General features: G+C 36.8%; 1 protein-coding gene across 10 annotated transcripts in view; it reads right to left on the bottom strand.

Annotated features, from left to right (window-relative positions):
• The window catches only part of CAPRIN2 (caprin family member 2), a 48,985-nt gene that overhangs the window by 9,224 nt on the left and 20,167 nt on the right, over positions 1 to 19,594 (bottom strand). For 9 of the 10 annotated variants that reach the window (XM_044229054.1, XM_044229057.1, XM_044229060.1 and 6 more), the window contains exons 5-14: positions 18,303 to 18,541; positions 16,674 to 16,756; positions 14,739 to 14,906; positions 13,591 to 13,634; positions 12,030 to 12,704; positions 9,417 to 9,539; positions 7,956 to 8,037; positions 6,480 to 6,535; positions 3,129 to 3,233; positions 859 to 1,005 (exon numbers count right to left, since the gene is read on the bottom strand). In XM_044229054.1, the coding sequence (XP_044084989.1) occupies positions 859 to 1,005; positions 3,129 to 3,233; positions 6,480 to 6,535; positions 7,956 to 8,037; positions 9,417 to 9,539; positions 12,030 to 12,704; positions 13,591 to 13,634; positions 14,739 to 14,906; positions 16,674 to 16,756; positions 18,303 to 18,541 (1,722 nt within the window). The remainder of the gene's footprint in view (positions 1 to 858; positions 1,006 to 3,128; positions 3,234 to 6,479; positions 6,536 to 7,955; positions 8,038 to 9,416; positions 9,540 to 12,029; positions 12,705 to 13,590; positions 13,635 to 14,738; positions 14,907 to 16,673; positions 16,757 to 18,302; positions 18,542 to 19,594) is intronic. The other variant, XM_044229059.1, reaches the window with a different exon arrangement.

Here is a 19,594-nt window from a genome sequence, read left to right as displayed (position 1 = left end):
GTACCCTAAGTGGGGCATTAAAGTATCATCAGATACTTATTGGCTAAGATTTTTTTTCCCCTAAAGAGCTGTTTTATACTATTCTGTTTCACAGAATAAACATATAAACACAGTTGTATTATTACCTTTAAAAAATGTTTAAACAATTTGTAGAAGAATATGAATTCAGAATACCAAATTGGAACAATTCTCTAAAAACCAGCAGAAGACCAAGATGAAATCAAAATAAGTTTCAGGAATGACAGAACACCCAAGGATGTGTTCTATATTTCAGGTTTGATGCTCTGGAACACCACTAGTGTGATATTAGTAATGGTTAGTATTATTAAGCTGTTCACAGAAAATTGTGTTTCTCGGGGCACCTGAGTGGCGCAGTCAGTTAAAGCGTCCAACTCTTGGTTTCCACTCAGGGCTTTGATCTCACGAGCCTGAGATCAGACCTATGTCAGACTCCATGCTCAGTCTGCTTAGGTTTCTCCCTCTCCCCCCCAACTTGAGCTCTCTCTCAAATAAATCTTAAAGAAAGAAAGAAAGGGGGGGGGAGGGAAAAAAATTGTGTTTCTCAGCCACACAATTCATTTAATTAATATGGATCCTCAGCTTTGCCTGCAACTCGTTTTCTGAGAGGGAAAAATATTCTGATAAAATACCCATTAAAAATTCTCAAAGCTTTGGATTTAATACTCTTGCACTACAAATAATATTTGCATTGGACAAAAGTAAATTATCAACCCAAGTAAGAGTAATACAAAGGCCAAGTTCTTCACATACTGAGTACCCAGTAATGGATGTAAGAGAAACAATGCCTTTTTTAACAGGAATAATGAACTGCAGTCAACATTCACGTTTCATACTCACTGTCTGCATGGCTTGAAAGGGCGCTGTGTTAATGGTTACTGAACTACTACTTGCTGGAGGTGACTGGAAGCCCTGTTCAGAGCCCTTTGACATGGGAGGATTTGGAGAAGCTAGTGAAGACGGCTGCTTGCTTGGGGGCACTGCTGCCTAGGGAGAAAAAATGCAGCATCAGCCAATCACCTGCCACATAACAAGCAGTTAACTTACACTAAACCCCAGACTGGCATAAGTCAGCAAGTTTTATAGGATGACATTTGGACACAGGAATGCAGAAGAATAGCTTTGCTTACAATTTCAAATCCCAACTGCTGAGGATGCACACTAGCATTTGCTTTCCACAGCTTGCTGATTAGGTGAACAAGTCTTACTATTAATCAGTCTAACAAATGAGGTGCTCAAGTTTTATGACTACTTAGTCCTTTCCAAACCCTGAAATGGTATTTTCCAGCTAAGAATCGAATATTATTTCAAATCTACAGAAGAATTCAGAAAAATCTTAGGTTAGTTGCTTAGTCAGTTATAGCTGGTTCTGCTATACTTTAATTTTTCTTGATTTTCAAGTCTTGTTCCTAGATCTCTAAGTCAGCTCTCTAAAAAAGAAAACCAAACCTGATCGAACTTAAATAATCCTTGCCTATACTAATAAGCAAGTCCTTGATATAATAGATTACAAATCCAAAGGCTTAATTAAAAAGATTACCAAAAACCAATCCCAATCAGATTATGAAGCAGAGAGCTGTGACTCACTTGGTCACACTTTCCTCTTAACATGAGGAACCAAGTAATTTTAATTTAGACCAAGTCTGCACAATAAAACTTAATGTGTATCTGTATTTTCTTATATTCTATAATGAGCACATTCTCTTGTGTAATGGTTAACCAAAAATAGTAAAACCAAAGAGTTGCTAAATTAATCCAAAAAAATCATGGTATCTTGCTGTGTCTACTTCAAGGTTTTGTTCAAACTTAGCAAAAACAATCACTTTAGAATTGAAAGCACAAACTTGATATAGTTGACCCCTGCAAAACACAGGTGTTAGGAGTGCTGACCACCCCCCCACCACAGTCAAATCTGCATAGAACTTTTGACTCCCCAAAATCTTAACTATTAATAGCCTACAGTGACAGGCAGCCTTACCAGTAACATAAAAAGTCTATTAATACATATTTTGTAAGTTGTATGTTTTATATACTGTGTTCTTACAATAAGGTAACCTAGAGAAAAATGTCAAGAAAATCATAAGGCCCATCAAGTGATGAATGGGTAAAGAAAATGTGTTATGTAGTTATGTGTGCCTGCACACACACACACACACACACACACACACGATGAAATACTATTCAGCCATAAAAAAGGAATGAAATCTTACTATATCCAACAACATGGATGTAGCTAGAGAATATAATGCCAAGCAAAATAAGTTGACCAGAGAAGACAAATGCCATGTGATTTCATTCACATGTGGAATTTAAGTAACAAAACAAACGGGCAAGGGTGGAGGAAAAAAAGAGCAATAAACCATAAATAGACTCTTAATCGTAGAGAACAAACTGATGGTTACCAGAGGAGAAGGAGTGGGGAGATGGGTTGAGTGAGTGATGGGTATTTAGGAGGGCACTTACTGTGGTAAGTACCAGGTGATTTAAGGAAGTGCCGAATCACTAAATTGTACACTGTATGTTAACTAATTGGAATTAAAAACTTTAAAAAAAGAAAAACATAAGGAAAATACATTTCCAATACTAAACTGTATTCATTTAAAAAAAAAAAACAAAAAAAAACCATGTTACAAGTGGACTTGTGCAGTCCAAACCCATGTTGTTGAAGGGTCAACTGTACTATCAAAATGCTCTTGAGAAAATTACCCAAAAAGAGAATATAACTCTTTCCAACTGAGGCAGTGCTAATACTAACACTAGAAACTTACTGAGCCTTCAGTTACAGTAGATTTTTCCACTAAGGATTCTTTCAATATAAATACAATGAGAAACTTGATTAATCCTACCTAGAACTTTTCACCTTTTTTGACATCAGCAATTCAGACATATTTATTTTATCTGATAAGGCAATCACTATTAAGTCTATTTATATGGCAAAGTCACAACAAAGTTACCTGTATAAGCTCCAAAACCACATCTACAGAAAGCAATACATGAGTAAAGTATAAATGTTAAATCATTCAACCTACTGTGCTTGCAATGCATAAGGTAAGCTGGTTCTGCTACTCTTTAAGACAGAAAAAGAAATTAAACAATTGGTCTCTTATTACCTCAGGAGTCTCTGAGGTCATAAATTCTGTTTCAGATCCCGAAGAAGCCTGATCGGTAGCAACCAAGCAAGCATTTGAGCTACAAGGAACTGAAGAAGCAGCAGCCTAGACACAGGAAAATACAGCAAGACATTATAAAACACATGTTTTGTTCACTTCTTACTTCTTGGGCCTTAGGCTTCCTGTTACTCTTACCAAGCACTCACTACTGCCAAATACTATACCAAACACTTTATACATACTAACATACTGAATCCTAACAATAACCCTGTGAGGTCGAAACAACTATTCCTATTGACAAAAAGGAAGAGGCAAATAAAGGTTAGGTAATTTACCCAAGATCACACGAAAAGCAACTGTTACAGCTAAGAGTTAAACCCAAGAAGTTAGCTAAATTGCCTTTCCAGGGCTGGTTACCAAAGCTACACATCTAATCCCATTCTCACTGGTCAAGATTCTTGGCCCTGGAAACCTGGGCCAGATTTTCCGTCTGGCACTCAACAGCAGTTCACCAGAAGCAGCTCAGCGTACATGCAACACTCCAGGCACTGCTCTGCCAGGGATCTTACTAACTATGCTTTCACTCAGTGCTCCCAATGTCTTAAAGAGATAGGTAGAAGTACAAATAGGATACATAAAGCACAGTGGCATCAAAATTCTAACAAAAAATTAAAGCTAATAATATTTGTGAAACAAAAATTAAAGCTAATATTTATAAAATGAAAATTGAGAGCACAGCAGAACTAAGGTTTTGACAACTATCACCAATAAAAACCTGAAGTGAGGGGCGCCTGGGTGGCTCAGGTTAAAGCCTCTGCCTTTGGCACAGGTCATGATCCCAGTGTCCTGGAATGGAGCCCCATATCGGGCTCTCTGCTCAGCAGGGAGCCTGCTTCCTCCTCTCTCTCTGCCTGCCTCTCTGCCTACTTGTGACCTCTGTCTGTCAAATAAATAAATAAAAATCTTAAAAAAAAAAACCCTGAAGTGGCTAGAAAAGAATTCATGGCACAAAGATAATAGAACATAACACAGAGAGATCTATAAAAATCTAGCAATTGCAGTCTGAAGTATCAATGAATCTACTCCTTTTATCTAAATGCTTTGAGATGTGACTCTCAGAAGCCCAAGTAACATAATGGGTACACTGGAAACTAATGAATGGCTATCAAATATCTGGAGCAGTTATGTATCAGTGACCTTCTAGAGGTGGTCACCAGAAAAGCCACTTCCTGGGAAGGAAATGGAGACCAACTTTAAAAAGGTCTTAAGAAAAATCATTTTTAAATCCTTTGAACACTTTATATACCTAAATAAATAGGAATAATTTAGATCTGACCAAAATATCAGAACTAGTATGAGGCTATAGTGTTTCTCAAATTAGGTCTTTCTTCTGGCCCTCTCATTAAATAACAAGAATTGGGCCTGGCTATTGTGGGGACATAACTCTCTCTTGCCCGAGAGAGTTGTTAAGGCAACTCAAGGCACTTGATACTTAAGCTGTTCAATTTTAGTTAAAAGATTCACTTAACAACAAAATAGAGACACATTCTTCACATCAGTATTATTCAGAAGTTATGGTAGTTCGGGGCACCTGGGTGGCTCAGTCAGTTAAGTGGCTGCCTTCAGCTCGGGTCATGATCTTGGGGTCCTGGGATCGAGCCCCACATTGGGCTCCCTGCTCAGCGGGAAGCCTGCTTCTCCCTCTTCCTCTGCCTGCTGCTCTGCCTACTTGTACTCTCTATCTCTGTGTCAAATAAATTTTAAAAACTTTTAAAAAAAGAAAAAAAAAAGTTATGGTAGTTCTTGCATACAAATTATTGTTAAGCAGACCAGCTGAAGGTAGTCTCCGTGACCTGGAGACCAGTGGTTCCCAAAAAAATGGATGTGCAGGGGCACCTGGGTGTCTCAGTGGATTAAAGCCTCTGCCTTCGACTCAGGTCATGATCTCGGGGTCCTGGGATTGAGCCCCACATCAGGGTCTCTGCTCAGTGGGGAGCCTGCTTCCTCCTCTCTCTCCGCCTGCCTCTCTGCCTACTTGTGATCTCTCTTGCTCGCTCTCTCTCTCTCTCTCTCTCTCTGTCAAATAAATAAATAATCTTAAAAAAAAAAAATGGATGTGCAGATTCACCCAGGAAGCCTATTACCAATACAGATGACTAAATAACATCCCTGGAAATTCTGATCTGACAGGTCTAAGGTGGTATCTAGAAACAGAAGTGATCAAGGACTTCTGATTCAGCCACCCAGAGACCTGCCCCTGAGAACTGCTAAACAAGACCAGTGGCTTTTCAAAAAAATTTACCTTGTCAAATGAAAGCCTCTTGTAGAACCTAACAGCTAAAACAAGAGAAAATGGAACACTTAAAGCAATCAGTGGGGTGAAGGACTCAACTCAACAAATGCATTTTGAAAGCTGAGCCACACCTTATCAAACTAAATATAAACCACTGTAAACAAATGGTATTTACTCAGAAGTTTTTGGACAGGAAGGCAACAACTGTTGAGCCATCTGGTCAAAATATTTAACCTGTCAGAGCTGTTACTGTTAAGAAAATTGCCATAAGGTTTTCAGACGGATCATGAGAAGTTTGTTTGGTTTTCTTTTTGTTTTTCTTTCTTTTTTTTTCTTTTTCTTTTTCTTTTTTTTTTTTTTTTAAGTAATAAGCAGAAAAGCAGCAAACCTCAAACTCACTAATGATGGAAAAGCAATGTGGCATCAGGGATCTCAAAGATCTGGTCCCTCAGGTTAACTCATATGTATGGAGGGAGATGGAAATTAGCTAACCATGGGTTAATCAAAATGAGTAACTTTCTGGGGCGCCTGGGTGGCTCAGTGGGTTAAGCCGCTGCCTTCGGCTCAGGTCATGATCTCAGGGTCCTGGGATTGAGTCCCACATCGGGCTCTCTGCTCAGCAGGGAGCCTGCTTTTCTCTCTCTCTCTCTGCCAGCCTCTCTGCTTACCTGTGATCTCTGTCAAATAAATAAATAAAATATTAAAAAAAAAAAATGAGTAACTTTCTTTAGACCCTTTACAAGCTGCTATACCAAGTGACTTAGGGAGCTCAATGGCAAAGAAAGATGCCCAAACAAAGAACCTCTGTATTCTTCAGACTTGGTTTTTCCTTACTAGAATCAGCTAGCCTTCTCTTTTCTAACAGATATCTTCTTCCCCATGGTCGTTAGGTAACCTTTCGAGGACTAGCTGTACTTAATCTAAAAAACTAGATATCCCTAGAACATTATTTTCAATAATTTAGTAAAGTGTATTAGAAAACAGCAAATCTAATCATTCTTATCCAACCAAGAGTTTCTTCCCTGAATAGCCAAAAAAGATTACTTTAGAGAATTTACCTGTAACGGCTCTTGAAGAAAATCACTTTGACTGGATAGATTTTGTTCTGTAGATGCTGCGAAGAGTGAAATCAACAGTAAACTACTGAGGAGAAAAGTTTATGCATATCAACTGAGTGGAAACAAAAGTTATCACTTTACCAAAAAAGCAGTGATGGAAGAACTAGATCCCAAATTCACATGAATTTTCTATTAGAGTTTTGAAAAGTCAGAGGATCAGTGATCCTCTGAGGATCAGTGATCAGTCCCTTCTATAATATATAATGATGCTTTAAGATTAGAGGGGCAAAAGCAGCATTCCAAGTCTCCCAAAAGAACTATTACTCTAAAAAATAACTAGTAATAGTAATCTGGAAGATAAAATCTGAGCTATCATGAATAGAAATCAACTACTTGGGGCACCTGGGTGGCTCAGTGGGTTAAAGCCTCTGCCTTCAGCTCAGGTCATGATCCCAGGGTCCTAGGATCGAGCCCCACATCAGGCTCTCTGCTCAGCAGGGAGCCTGCTTCTCCCTCTCTCTCTGCCTGCCTCTCTGCCTACTTGTGATCTCTCTCTCTGTGTCAAAAGAATAAACAAATAATTAAAAAAAAAAAAAAAAGAAATCAACTACTTACAGTCCAGTTCCAAGTTTCAAAATAAGTCTTAGCTGAGTCAAAGATTTTTTTCTCTTTGATCATGTATATTAATATAATTTTCAATTATACAGTTTTGGTTTAGTTTCTTCTTGTTAATGTCCATCACTTTTGTTAATTACTCTCTACTCTCCTTACTTCACCCATGAATTACTAATCTTCTAGTTGGTGTCTGCTCCTCACTACAAACTGGACTATGGCTTTAAATACCTCATCCCTCCCCTGAGATAAATGAGTGTAGAGCAAGAAGTCTAAAGTTTGTACAACAGATCAGATTCAATTCTAAGCTGCATCATTAGTTATTGTGTTAATCAGTGTACCAAATGTGAGGTAATTTCACTCATAATGAGGACTGAAAATTTTCCACACTAGATTTACAGAGTGGAAAGGACTCCAGTCACTTCAGAAAAACATATATTGCAAAAACAACCATTGCACATCTCCATTCAAACATCTGGAGACTTTCCCTAAAATGCAAACAGAGGGACACCTGCATTCCAGAGTCCTGGAATCAAGTCCCACATCAGGCTCCTTGATCAGCAGGGAGCCTGCTTCCCCCTCTTCCTGCCTCTCTCCGCTGTTCATATTCTCTCTCTCTTACAAATAAACACATCTTAAAAAAAAAAAAAGTATTCTAAAAGATAAATAAATAAAATGAAATGTAAACAGATCAGATGAGTATACTAATGTCTTAATGGTAATTTACCCTTACATAACTGACGACATCTAGATACATTTAGAATAAATTAGCACATATAGTCTAACGCTTATAAAATTATTTGTAAAAGAAAACAACTATTAAACCTATGCATGTTTATTCTGAGTATTAGGATGAGTACATACCTACGGGGCTACCTGGAGTAGTTGAAGGCGGCTGTGACGATGGAATTGCACTTGAAGGTTTGTCAAAATCCAGAATAGATTCCTAAAGACAAGATTTTAAACCATAACTAGAAACAATTATTCATTTAAAAGCTAATACCAAGGGGTGCCTGGGTGGCTCAGTGGCTTAAAGCCTCTGCCTTCAGCTCAGGTCATGATCCCAGGGTCTTGGGGTCGAGCCCCACATCAGGCTCTCTGCTTAGCAGGGAGCCTGCTTCCTCCCCTCTCTCTCTGTGCCTGCCTCTCTGCCTACTTGTGATCTCTGTCTGCCAAATAAATTAAAAAAAAAAAAAAGCTAATACCATTAAATTATTCATGATGTCATCCATAGCTATTAGCTATAAAGAATCTAGCTAGTAACTATCACAAAATGTTAATAACCTAGTCTTCATTAAGAGGAAAAAGAGAGTTTAAAATCTAAAGTAACTGTCAAACCTTAAAATTATGTCAAGTAATTCCAAGGCTTACCTTGGTGGGGGGGAACGAAAACAAAAAACCCCCCGCTTGACCTGAGTTCTTAAACATAAGCATTAATCCTATAACCTCACTTTTATTATGCCCAACCAAGGAGGGTTTAATTATCTTATCTCAACCACTAAACTAGCTCATGCAGTTATTAAACCTTTCCTAATGAGAAACCATTCTCTTCTCCCATCTGCCTATCTTGGTTCTCCCAGGAATGTTTCCAACATTTTTAATACTTAAGCTACACTTGTACTAATCACTTTAGTTTTTTCCTTTATCTTCACATAACCTATGTAAGTAAGGAATCCCCCTCCTTTTACAAGTAGAGGGTTACAGGCTAAATACCTTGCCACAGATTTTACAACTAGTAAATAGCAGAACTGAGATTAAACACAGCTCTACTTCCAGAATTCAGGATCTTTTTACTACACAAAAATATCTTATTTGTCTACTTCTTCCCTCAGTAATTACCATACTATTCTGAAACTCTGTAAGACTCAGTACAACACAATTTAGCACCTAACTACTGCCATAACACTACAATCTTCTACAACTGGAATAACAACTTCTTGAAGGCGATAAATGTCTTAGGATTTTCTACACACAACAGCACCTGCCAGATACCAAGCAGAGCAGGTCCTCACAGTCTGAGTGGAAATTACCAATGATCTACAGCAGAAATTATTTAAGCACTTATACTTTTTAAATGTTTAGTTCATTACTCACAACAAACTTAGGAATAAGAACTCATTTTTCAAAAGACACTGAAACAGTGAAGTAGCCTTCCTGAACTGTGTAAGCTAGGAAGCAGCAGAGCTTCCTAGGATTCACCCATATTCTGAACACCAAAATCTATGCTCTTAACAATTTCATTGTAATGCTCAGAAACTAGAAACTAGATCAGAAACTAGTAGCCCCAGGAATATCATTCAAGATTCATTTAAGAATGACTCATACTTGCATAAAGTTACAAGTTCCTTGAATCTGGGTCATCAAATCCTGCAGTTTTTCTTTCCTCAATACTGGATCCTTTGGAAGGGTCGAGGAAGAACCTACAGGCTGATGCATAGGCTTAGGCACCTACAAAATAAATCCATAATGTGTAAGAGTGAAATTCACATCCAACATACTAATTCAGTAAACTCAGCTAGCTATCACTGCATCTTAATGAAATCAAGACACATAGCAAAATCTATTTATCGGATTTATCTTAGATGAAGAATTTCCACATAAAGGCATTTTCTAAATAATTTAACCCAACTTTAAACACTTTTTCCTCTTCAGAACACCTTTAATGGCAATATCTCTAAAACACCCTTTTTTTAAAGGGAAGAGCGAAAATAACAGAACTTCCTTGCCAAAATTTTTTCATTGTAGATAATCAGCTTATGTCCTTTTAAGATGCCACTAAGAAGACACATAAATGATTCTTTCCCAGAGGAAAAAGTTACTACCACGTTAAATATAAACTCCATTGTTAAACATCTGATTTCAGAAAAATTAAGGTATAAAAATATATACATATACACCCTAAAATTGAGGAAATATGCTATTACATTTTGTTACCAAGTAAGTATACTTTGGGGGGCTACTTATAAACATAAAGAGGCTAGCCTTTACACTAAATCACTTATAATGCTGTATACCCTGAATTAGACCTAATGCTTGTATAGTTAACTTCCTACAGCTGCCAGTATGCCTCCCCCTACCAGACCAGCTCTTCACCTTCTAATTCACCAGGAAGTCACATAGCTAAGCCTGTCCAAATTGTCCTAAGAGTGAATAAGAGTCATAAGAGTGAGACCCCAAGTGAAGAGATCCTCTTAGGAGGAAAGTACAAGCTTTAATGATTAATTTCACATTATCTATCTAGCCTCTTGACCTGGAACTCTATTTTGCCCTTGACTGTACTTATTCATGTTCTAGACAGCTGAGATTGCAAGACAGAGAAACGGTATACTGTACAGAAAAGTGTCCTCTCAGTCACTGAAAGGCCCTGCAACTTCAATATAATGCTGTCTGTACCATTAAAAGCAAATTAAATGAGTTTCAGCCTTTCCAACAAAGCACGGATTTTAAATATTACTCAACAAATAGCATAATATTCTGGTATGTAAAGGCTCAGCACTGTAATACCTAATGGAATTTTAAATTAGGTTTTTTATTTTAATTTTTTTAAAGATTTTATTTATTTATTTGACACAGAGAGAGAGATCACAGGTAGGCAGGGAGGCAGGCAGAGAGAGGGGGGAAGCAGGCTCCCCACTGAGCACAGAGCCCAATGCAGGGCTCCATCCCAGGACCCTGAGATCATGACCTGAGCCGAAGGCAGAGGCTTAACCCTCTGAGCTACCCAGGTGCCCCTATATTAGGTTTTTTATAACAGCTTTACTAAAATACTAAATTGGTTTCTAAAATAAGTTTCTCAAAATAGTTATCATATCACAATTACTGTTGTGTGATATCTGGTTAATGAAACAAGACTATCAATCTTCTACAGGGTCAGAAAGAAATTAAAATTAATACTAGCATTTGAAGAAAAGAAGAAGAAAGGCAAGCAAAAGGAGACAACACTAAAATTCTCTTGCCATAAGGTAGGGACAATTTATTTATAAAATTCAATGCTTTGATTTCGCCACATAAATGTTTTTCCTACTGTTAGAAGACCAAAGATTTATCAGAAAGCCTCTGGGTAAAGAGACATGGAAGTGCAGGGAACATTATGAGAAAGAGACCAGAGACGGCAAACACTGGGAAGATGAGAAGTTCATATTTCTTAGCAAGCAAGCTTGAAACAACTTTACATTTCAATAGGAGTAAAGACCTTGTAATTTAATAAACTAAATAGCAGTGCATTCAAGGATTATTCGTTATAAGTCTTATCTTCCTGAAATGGGTTATTTATCATTAATTGAATAAGGTCTTATATTTGAGCTAAATCTCATACTCCAAAATCTAGTTACAGAATACTAAAATCTACAGTTTCCATCTCCAGAAAATTCTCATTTCAAAACAGAAACAAAACTAATTCAGATCCTACCCCACCTTCTGGAATATCGACAACCACAAAACCACCGAAGAATACAGACTAATCTGAACGACTGCAAATGAGTGAAAGAGTAACAAGAAAATACAGAAAAGTGTAACTTCTATCAGAAGTCATCTGTGTGCCAGGCGGAAGATAATGAGTGAAATATAGTTTTTTAAAAAAAAAAAAAAAAGCCCCTCATCCTATGACATGTTTTTATTTTTCTGACTTGTTTGTATTATGATGTTATCCAAACCATCCACTATTTTTATGTCATACCATGTCGTTAAAATTATGGCATTCAAACAGTATGTTCTATCTGTGGAAATTTCATCTCAGGTTAGGCTCAAAACACAAACTAGGTCTACTTCCAATTTTCTAGGGAAAACAATAAACTACGCATTAAAGAATTAAGTGAAATAATTTATATATTTAACATGGGTCTCATAAAATTTTTTTAAGAGGACTAAAAAAAAAAAAAGTATTACAAGTTTTTATTTATGCCTACATTGACCAAAGCAGACTGATAAGAACAAACTCACATCTTTGGGTTCTGTATTAAACTTCCTGGGCAGGAGCTGGTCACTTGGTATGAGGCTTGCTGGAGCTACCCCCCAGGACTTTGGAGAAATCTGTGATTGCGGTGTTAAGGGGTGTTTTTGACTCTCAACATTGTTTTCCCAGGATTTTGGAGTCTCTGGCTGCCTTGAATCCTGGTCTTCACACACGGTAGTGGTCCATGACTTGGTGATGTCCTGATCATTCTGCACAGAAGGTGTCCAAGACTTTGGAGACTGCTTCTTTGGATCCTGTTCTTTCTGCAGCTGAACCGGCCAAGGCTTTGGTGTCTCCTGCTTCTTCTGTTCTTCTTGAATATATCCTGTTTTGGATTTAGGAGCTTCTTGCTTCCACTGGCTAGGAGCTGGCTTAGGTTTGGAGACATCCTGCTTCTTCTGCTCTTCCTGCAGAGTGGACCTGAGTTTTGGATCTTGTTTCCTCTGTTCTAAAGAAACTGCAGGCTTTGATACCTCCTGGTGCTTAACAGAAGGCTCCCAGGATTTGAAGGATTCCTGTTTCTTTTCCTGACCATCTGGTTCAGTAAGCATATCCCAACATTTGGGGAGATTTGGTTTTCTAGCATAATCTGCTTCCCAGGATTGCTCTTCATCTTGTTTGCTTGAATAATCTACTTCTGTCATGTAGCGTCTGTTAAGAAACTAGCAGAGAAAAAAACGTGCTTGAGTCACAAAATTTGTAAAAGACCTTGAGGGGAACACTGAATTCTGTTAGTATTCCTATGTCCATTGGTCTGAGTCACTATGCTAATGGGAAATTTCCATCCCTATCATACTTGAAAAGACCATCCTACTTTTTTGTCCATTCCTTTTCTCTCAATTAACAGAAATACCACCTTCAATACTTCAAAAGTAGCAATCTGTACCTGACTCACCTAAAACTAGTAAGAACTATACATCACAGTGCCAAGTTTGCTTGATTCAGGCTCTTTTACCAAGGTTGTTCTGCCTCTGCCAATCTTAGACTACTCTACCCATCTGACTCCCTAAAATGTTAAGGCAGAGGATAGTTCAATTATACACATTTATACTATTTAACCTTAAGTGTTACGTTTCCTGAATTACCAGCCTTTTATTTCTTTTACATCTCAAGTGTACTTTGACTCTGACTCTTCCATTCTTTTCAGCTTCCAAAAATTTTAATGTCACTTCAGAAAGAGAACAAATATTCAATTACCAATGTGAGTAAATTCTGACAAATGCAAAATCCTTCTTTAAATTCTAACACAAGGCCAAGCACAGCAGCTAACACTTGAGCAGTTACTGTGCACCAGGCCAAATTCTAAGCAATTTAGAACTGAACTCCTTTAATCCTCACAGTAACATGAAGCAGACATTAGTATCCTCATTTTACATAAGAGGACAACAGACACAGCTGGGCTTAACATCTTACCCAAAGTCACTAAGCTAAGTAAGCTGCAAGCTGGTATTCAAGCTTAAGAAATCTAGTGTCAGAGCCTCAGCTCCCAAACACACTATACAAAAGTTTCAAAAACCAAAATCAGCAAATTACCTTTCAGAAACTTACCTCCTGGGGTTGTATCTCTGGCTGTGCAAGTTCCATAAGAGACTCTGGAAAGATAATACTTCCTTGAGTACTAAATAAACCAAATGTTTTTAGGCTGATTACAACTATAGTCATTCTAGTGACATATTTCAGAAGAGTAAGAGGAAAAGGATAGTACAATGAAATATATTCACAGCAGGAGTAATCCCCACTCTTGCTTGTTGGTCAAAAGCATGTGGTCTGAAGCTAGCTGAAGTTAGTAACTCTCCTTAAATGCCAATTTTCTAAAGTCAAGTTCCAGCTATAAACTGATTTTTGATTGAAAGTAAGACTATCAAAAAAAAAAAAGAAAGAAAGAAAGAAAATAAGGCTATCATTTCTTATGCACAAATACAAATCCTTTCAAGTTAAGACTATAGCTCCAAGCCATGGGGTAAAAATTAGTCATCTAATACAGGCCTTAAAAGGGCCTCTTATAGGCCCTTAATGGCCTCCTAAAAGCCAGTTTAAGGATAGAATGTGGTAAGGGAATGGAGACACTAAAGCATCAGACTTAGTATTAAGAACTAAGAGAAAATAAACATGAAAAATAATGTGAACCGGGCTAGTAGAGGCTACTGGAAACCTGCCCTGGACTACCTACACAGAATTGGAATTTTCTAAATAAATTGAGTCCCAACAAACAAGAACAAAAGTGACACTGATTCAAAGTATCTCTTCCCCCCAGAAAAGTGGAATTTTGAAAAGTTTATTCCCTTCACTGACTTTGGCACATTTTTTCCAAATCTGTTAACTTTATTTCTGTTCTCATTCTACTACCTTTCTGGATTCTACTATGAGCATTTTACACAATTTTAAATTGAATTATCTTACTAACAGTTTAATAAAGAAAAAGTCCATTCAAATTCCATAAAGGCCTCATTTGAACAGTATATTCTCTTATAACAAAGAATAACCTTATGTTTCTGCTAAGGTTCAATCTGTAAATATGGTAATAAAGCCTATAAACATATTCTAAACCTAAGTTTATCCTGCTGTAAGTAGGTATTTCCATGCATACAGAAATTGACAAATCAAAATAAGGCAATCTTTTTACAATGATTTGACTCATTTTGTGTTAAGTATTAAAAATGCAACCACTTTAAAGAATTTCTGAGATCACAACAAACCTGACTCTTTGACAGATTCAGTTTTCAATAACTGTTTTTTCTTCTCTGATTTTATTAGCATTTCTTCCTCCAATGATACTTCTTTTTCCTTAGCATTTTTTGGGACTGGGATACTCTCAAAATAGCCTGAGTTCAGCAATTTAGACAGCAGATCTTTCATGTGTTTGTCTAAGAAAGAGTGATTAAGACTTAGTTATCACATAACCTAACAGTTCATGAAAATTATTTGGACAGAAATCCTAATATAATTTTATCCTAGTTACAATATGCCATAATATCCTACATTGGGGGAATTCAAAGAACTGGTCAGTACCATGAAGAGTAAATAAATATGCAGTACATCTTTGTTTTATGCTGAACCAAAATAAATTTTAAAGATCAGAATTTCAAAGTTCAGCAAGTCACTTAAGTTTCTCTGGGCCTCCATTTCCACCATTTGAAATGGGTTCAAGCATTTTAAGTTTACAGTTTTAACAGATACAACATAGGACGTTACTCCCACCAGAACCAGGATATAAAACATTTTCATCAATTCAAAAGTTCCCTCATGCCCCTTTTATATCAATCCCCTCCACCCACACCCTGGGGAACCACGGACCTGCTATCATTCTAGTTATATCCTTTCTAGAATTCCATATAAATGGAATCATTCACTACGTACTCATTTTTTGGTTTGGCTTCCTTCAGAAACTCAGCATAATTATTGAGATTCACATCCATTTTGTTGCATGTATCAACGTTTCATTCCTTTATTACTGAGCACATTCTACTGTATGGACATACCACATTTTGTTTATCAATTATCAACTGATGTACATCTAGGCTGTATTCAGTCTGGCGCTATCATTAACAAAGCTGATACGAACATTCATGTACAAGTACTTATGTGAATGTACGTTTACAATTCTCTTGGGTACTATGAGTGTAATTGCTTGGTCACATAGTAAGCATTTTATAAGAAACCACACCAAACTATGTCTCCCAAAGTTATTCATATCATTTTGCATTGTAACCAAGAAAAAAATTTCTATGATTTAAACTTGGAAGGACTTGGGAATTTTGAATAGTTACACTGCGTACTTAGATATTTTTTAAAAGGAAGCAATCACTAGTAACAAAAATTTTTACTCACTTCTAGCATTTTCATTATCCTAAGCTAGTACACAAAACTATGTATTTCAGGGTGCCCGGGTGGCTCAGACATTAAGCGTCTGCCCTCAGCTCAGGTCATGATCCCAGCTGGGATGGAGCCTAGCATCGGGCTCTCTGCGCAGCAGGAAGCCAGTTTCTCCCTCCCCACTCTCCCTGCTTGTGTTCCCTCTCTCTCTGTCTCTCTCTCTGTCCCCTATCTCTCTGTCTCTCTCTCTGTCAAATAAATAAAATCTTTAAAAACAAACAAACAAACAAACAAACCTATGTACTTCATGTCTATTTGTACTTGGTCATTTGGCCAAAGTCTATTAGGAAGCCAAAAGGACTCTTTCTCTCTAGATCATTTCCAGATCGATAGACAACAATGTTTCAATATACCATGTACCAATACCATTTATATTTTCTTAGATCTGGTAGATAAGCCTTACCATTAACAATGTGTAGATTTAAGATTCCTAAATAGAAAAGGTACTACCATGCAAAGAACTGAACCCCAAAATGGTTAAGCCAGTATGAGTCCTTAGCTCTTGTTCCCAAATCATAGTGACTTGCCACTTCAAAACTCTACTTAGATTCCATTCTAGTGAGTGTAATTACACAATAGCTGCTTTTAAAAGAACTAAACAGAGATCATTTTCCAAATGAAGGAAGTATTGCCTGACATGTAAATTCTAATGGACTGACAGTTTCAGCCCTCAATATTAAAACAAACAACAAAACAGCCCTAAACTTCAAAACAAAGTCTAGTATTTACTGCATAAGTCCAGAGAAGAGAAAACTCACATGTCGTTCCTACCACTGCTTTCTCACTACCTTCCAAAAGGTCCCAAAAGTACAAGGATGACTGCTCCATCTGGTCTTCAACACTGACAAGGAAAAGCAGCAGAAGCACAAAAGTAGCTTTAAAGATACATACATATATATATACACATATATATATGGAGCAATACAATTTATATAGTATAGCTCCATCAACAGTCAAGACATTCAATGTTAATTTTGTCTTTTTACTCTCTCAAAATGAAAAAGTTCAAATTTTATAGAAGATGACAAAATACCCAGTGAGGGATTTCAGATGTAAACATTTTCCCTTAAAACAAAATATTTTACCAAGTAGAACTATTAAGAAATAGACAAAGCAGAGTTTCTAAGGTTGTCAGTGCAGTGTCATTAATTATCAACCATACATCCTAGATGAAAGAACAGTGGAATGGCAATACTAAGAGCTATATTTGCCTTTAAAGACAGCAGTTTAAGGGCACCTTGGTGGCTCACTGGATTAAAGCCTCTGTTTTGGGCTCAGGTCATGATCTCAGGATCCTGGGATGGAGCCCTGCAACAGGCTCTCTGCTCAGCAGGAAGCCTGCTTCCCCCTCTCCCTTTCTGCCTGCCTCTCTGCCTACTTGTGATCTCTGTCAAATAAGTAAATAAAATCTTTTAAAAAATAAATAAATAATAAAGACAGCAGTTTATTTTCCAAATTATATTTCACTTACACATATTAAAGTAAGCCACACTCCCTAAATCCATTAAAGAGAAGAAAACAACCAAATAGATAAAGATGATGGACTAGACGATCAGAATGGAAATAAAAATATATATATATATGGTTATATATAGGTTAAAATTAAGTTTTATTGAGTTTTTTTCCCCCAATACAGGACTGATTTCCAGTAACAACTGAAATCTGACTGTGCTTTAGCATGGCCAACAGACACAACACGGGAAGGACCTGTATCTAACAAAGCAGAAGCACAGAGATCTATTCATTAGCTGATTTCCTCCATCAAACCAGAAAATAGCAAACGGATAACTATAGGGGGCAAAATTGGGTAGCCTCAATTTGCTGACTTTGTCTCTTAAATTATCAGATTTGTTTCTCAGTACTTATTCACAGCATAAGACAACCACCAAATAATTCTCACTTTGAAAGTTTAATGATACTGGCCAAGTTAAATTCCATTTACCTCCACTTAAGTACAGCAGTAGTAAGAAGGCAAAGACTCTCAGGTAATACAAGAGTCCAAGATAATTACAAAAAAAAAAAAAAACTTTAAGTATAACATATAATCAGTCTTATAATTAATACTTGTACAGACGCAAACTTGTATCATTTTTTAAATCAAAGTTACAACTGAAAAAGCATGTTAGTGAGATCATTCAAACTGACTTTCCTTCTAGCCTATCAATATCAACCCTGTCACAGTCTGGTCCAGCCAATGTTTCCCAGGGTAAATGAAATGAATATTTTCTTAATTTCTCTCTCTCAATCTCTCTATACATATATACTATAATACAAACATGTAATTATCTGTATGCTTATATATGTATAAATACTATAAATATAAAAAAATTTAAAATAGGCTAAAATATTGTATGCTTTCTTTTAGGAAAATATTTTCATTAGCTTACCTCAGACTTTCATTTCTTTCAGGGCAGGTCAGTTTTGAAAATTTAATGAGGTAGTCAAGTTCTTTTAAAGGCAAATACACTGCACCATTCAAGCCCCCTTTGAAATCCTTCTGTACATGTTCCTGTGTCAGGTTCTGTAACACATACTGAACTTGAAGTATAGTACGAAGTTTTTTCTTCTCAGCCTCAAGCTTTAGCATGTGCTCCCTTCTCTGGGCCTTCTTCTGAGCTTTAAGTAGCTGTTAAAACAAATGCTCATTAAAGTTGACAACGCTCTACCACCCCATATTAGTAGTTCACAGTCCACAAAAGTCTAATTCCAAAGGGTTGAGATCAGATGATAAATGGCATACACACACACACACAGTGAAACTGACAGGTTCATTTAACCCCTTTCCTTTTCAGTTGAGGAAGGGACAGAGTATTAAGTTGGTATGCCTCGGGTAACCAGAGCTGAGATATCCAAACATCTCCAAACTCCAGGTTGTATTTAGTACCTCTGACACTACCATGATAAGAAACAAAGTACCTATCACTGATACGCACAATAATCCCAAAATTTAACTTTTCCCTATTTATGTATATCAAACCATTTTTAGGCCTAGGACTTTAAGAAAATGCTTTGGTTTTCAAGTTTTGGGTTTTTTTAAACTTCTCATTCTAGGAAGATATTTCAACTGAAATGGTCAATCTTCAACAATCTGAAGGTGACTAGCCAAAGCATAAGGAATTGAAAACCAAACAGAAATAAAATATCTTACAAGCATAACGCTAAAACATTCATACCAAATAGTTTTTAGATTAAACTGAGGTATTTTCATAATAGTTCATCAGTCTGGATGGAGCTGTATTTTTCATTATTTAGCTAACCAAACATATACGGTCAGTTAGCAGAACATAAATTTTCCATAAAACAAATATGTATGCAGACTGAGCAGCACTGAGTTTATACTCTAAAGCTCAGAACCATAATCCCTTAAAGTCTGATATAACACATGGGCCCCTGAAGTCACTTCCCATTTATAAACTACCAATTAATAAAAAGTATCATCTATTTCCAGTAAGAAACCTAGAAGGTCTTTTCTCCCCAGTTGTTCCTCTAATTGTAGTATTTCCATCATATTAGATATTTTCCAAGTTATGAAGATTAAGAGAACAAACAAAAATCTAAAAGAACATTTTGCCTATATGCAAATTAAAGTACTTTGGTATATCATCATATTTAAAACTCTACAGAAGACATGTTCATAAATCCTAACAGATTAAGATGAGAGGAAACCTCTGGGGAAAGA

Source organism: Neovison vison, chromosome 12 (genome assembly GCF_020171115.1).
Source record: "Neovison vison isolate M4711 chromosome 12, ASM_NN_V1, whole genome shotgun sequence".
In the NCBI taxonomy this organism is placed as follows: Eukaryota; Metazoa; Chordata; class Mammalia; order Carnivora; family Mustelidae; genus Neogale; species Neogale vison.
This window is presented reverse-complemented; position numbering and strand designations above follow the sequence as displayed.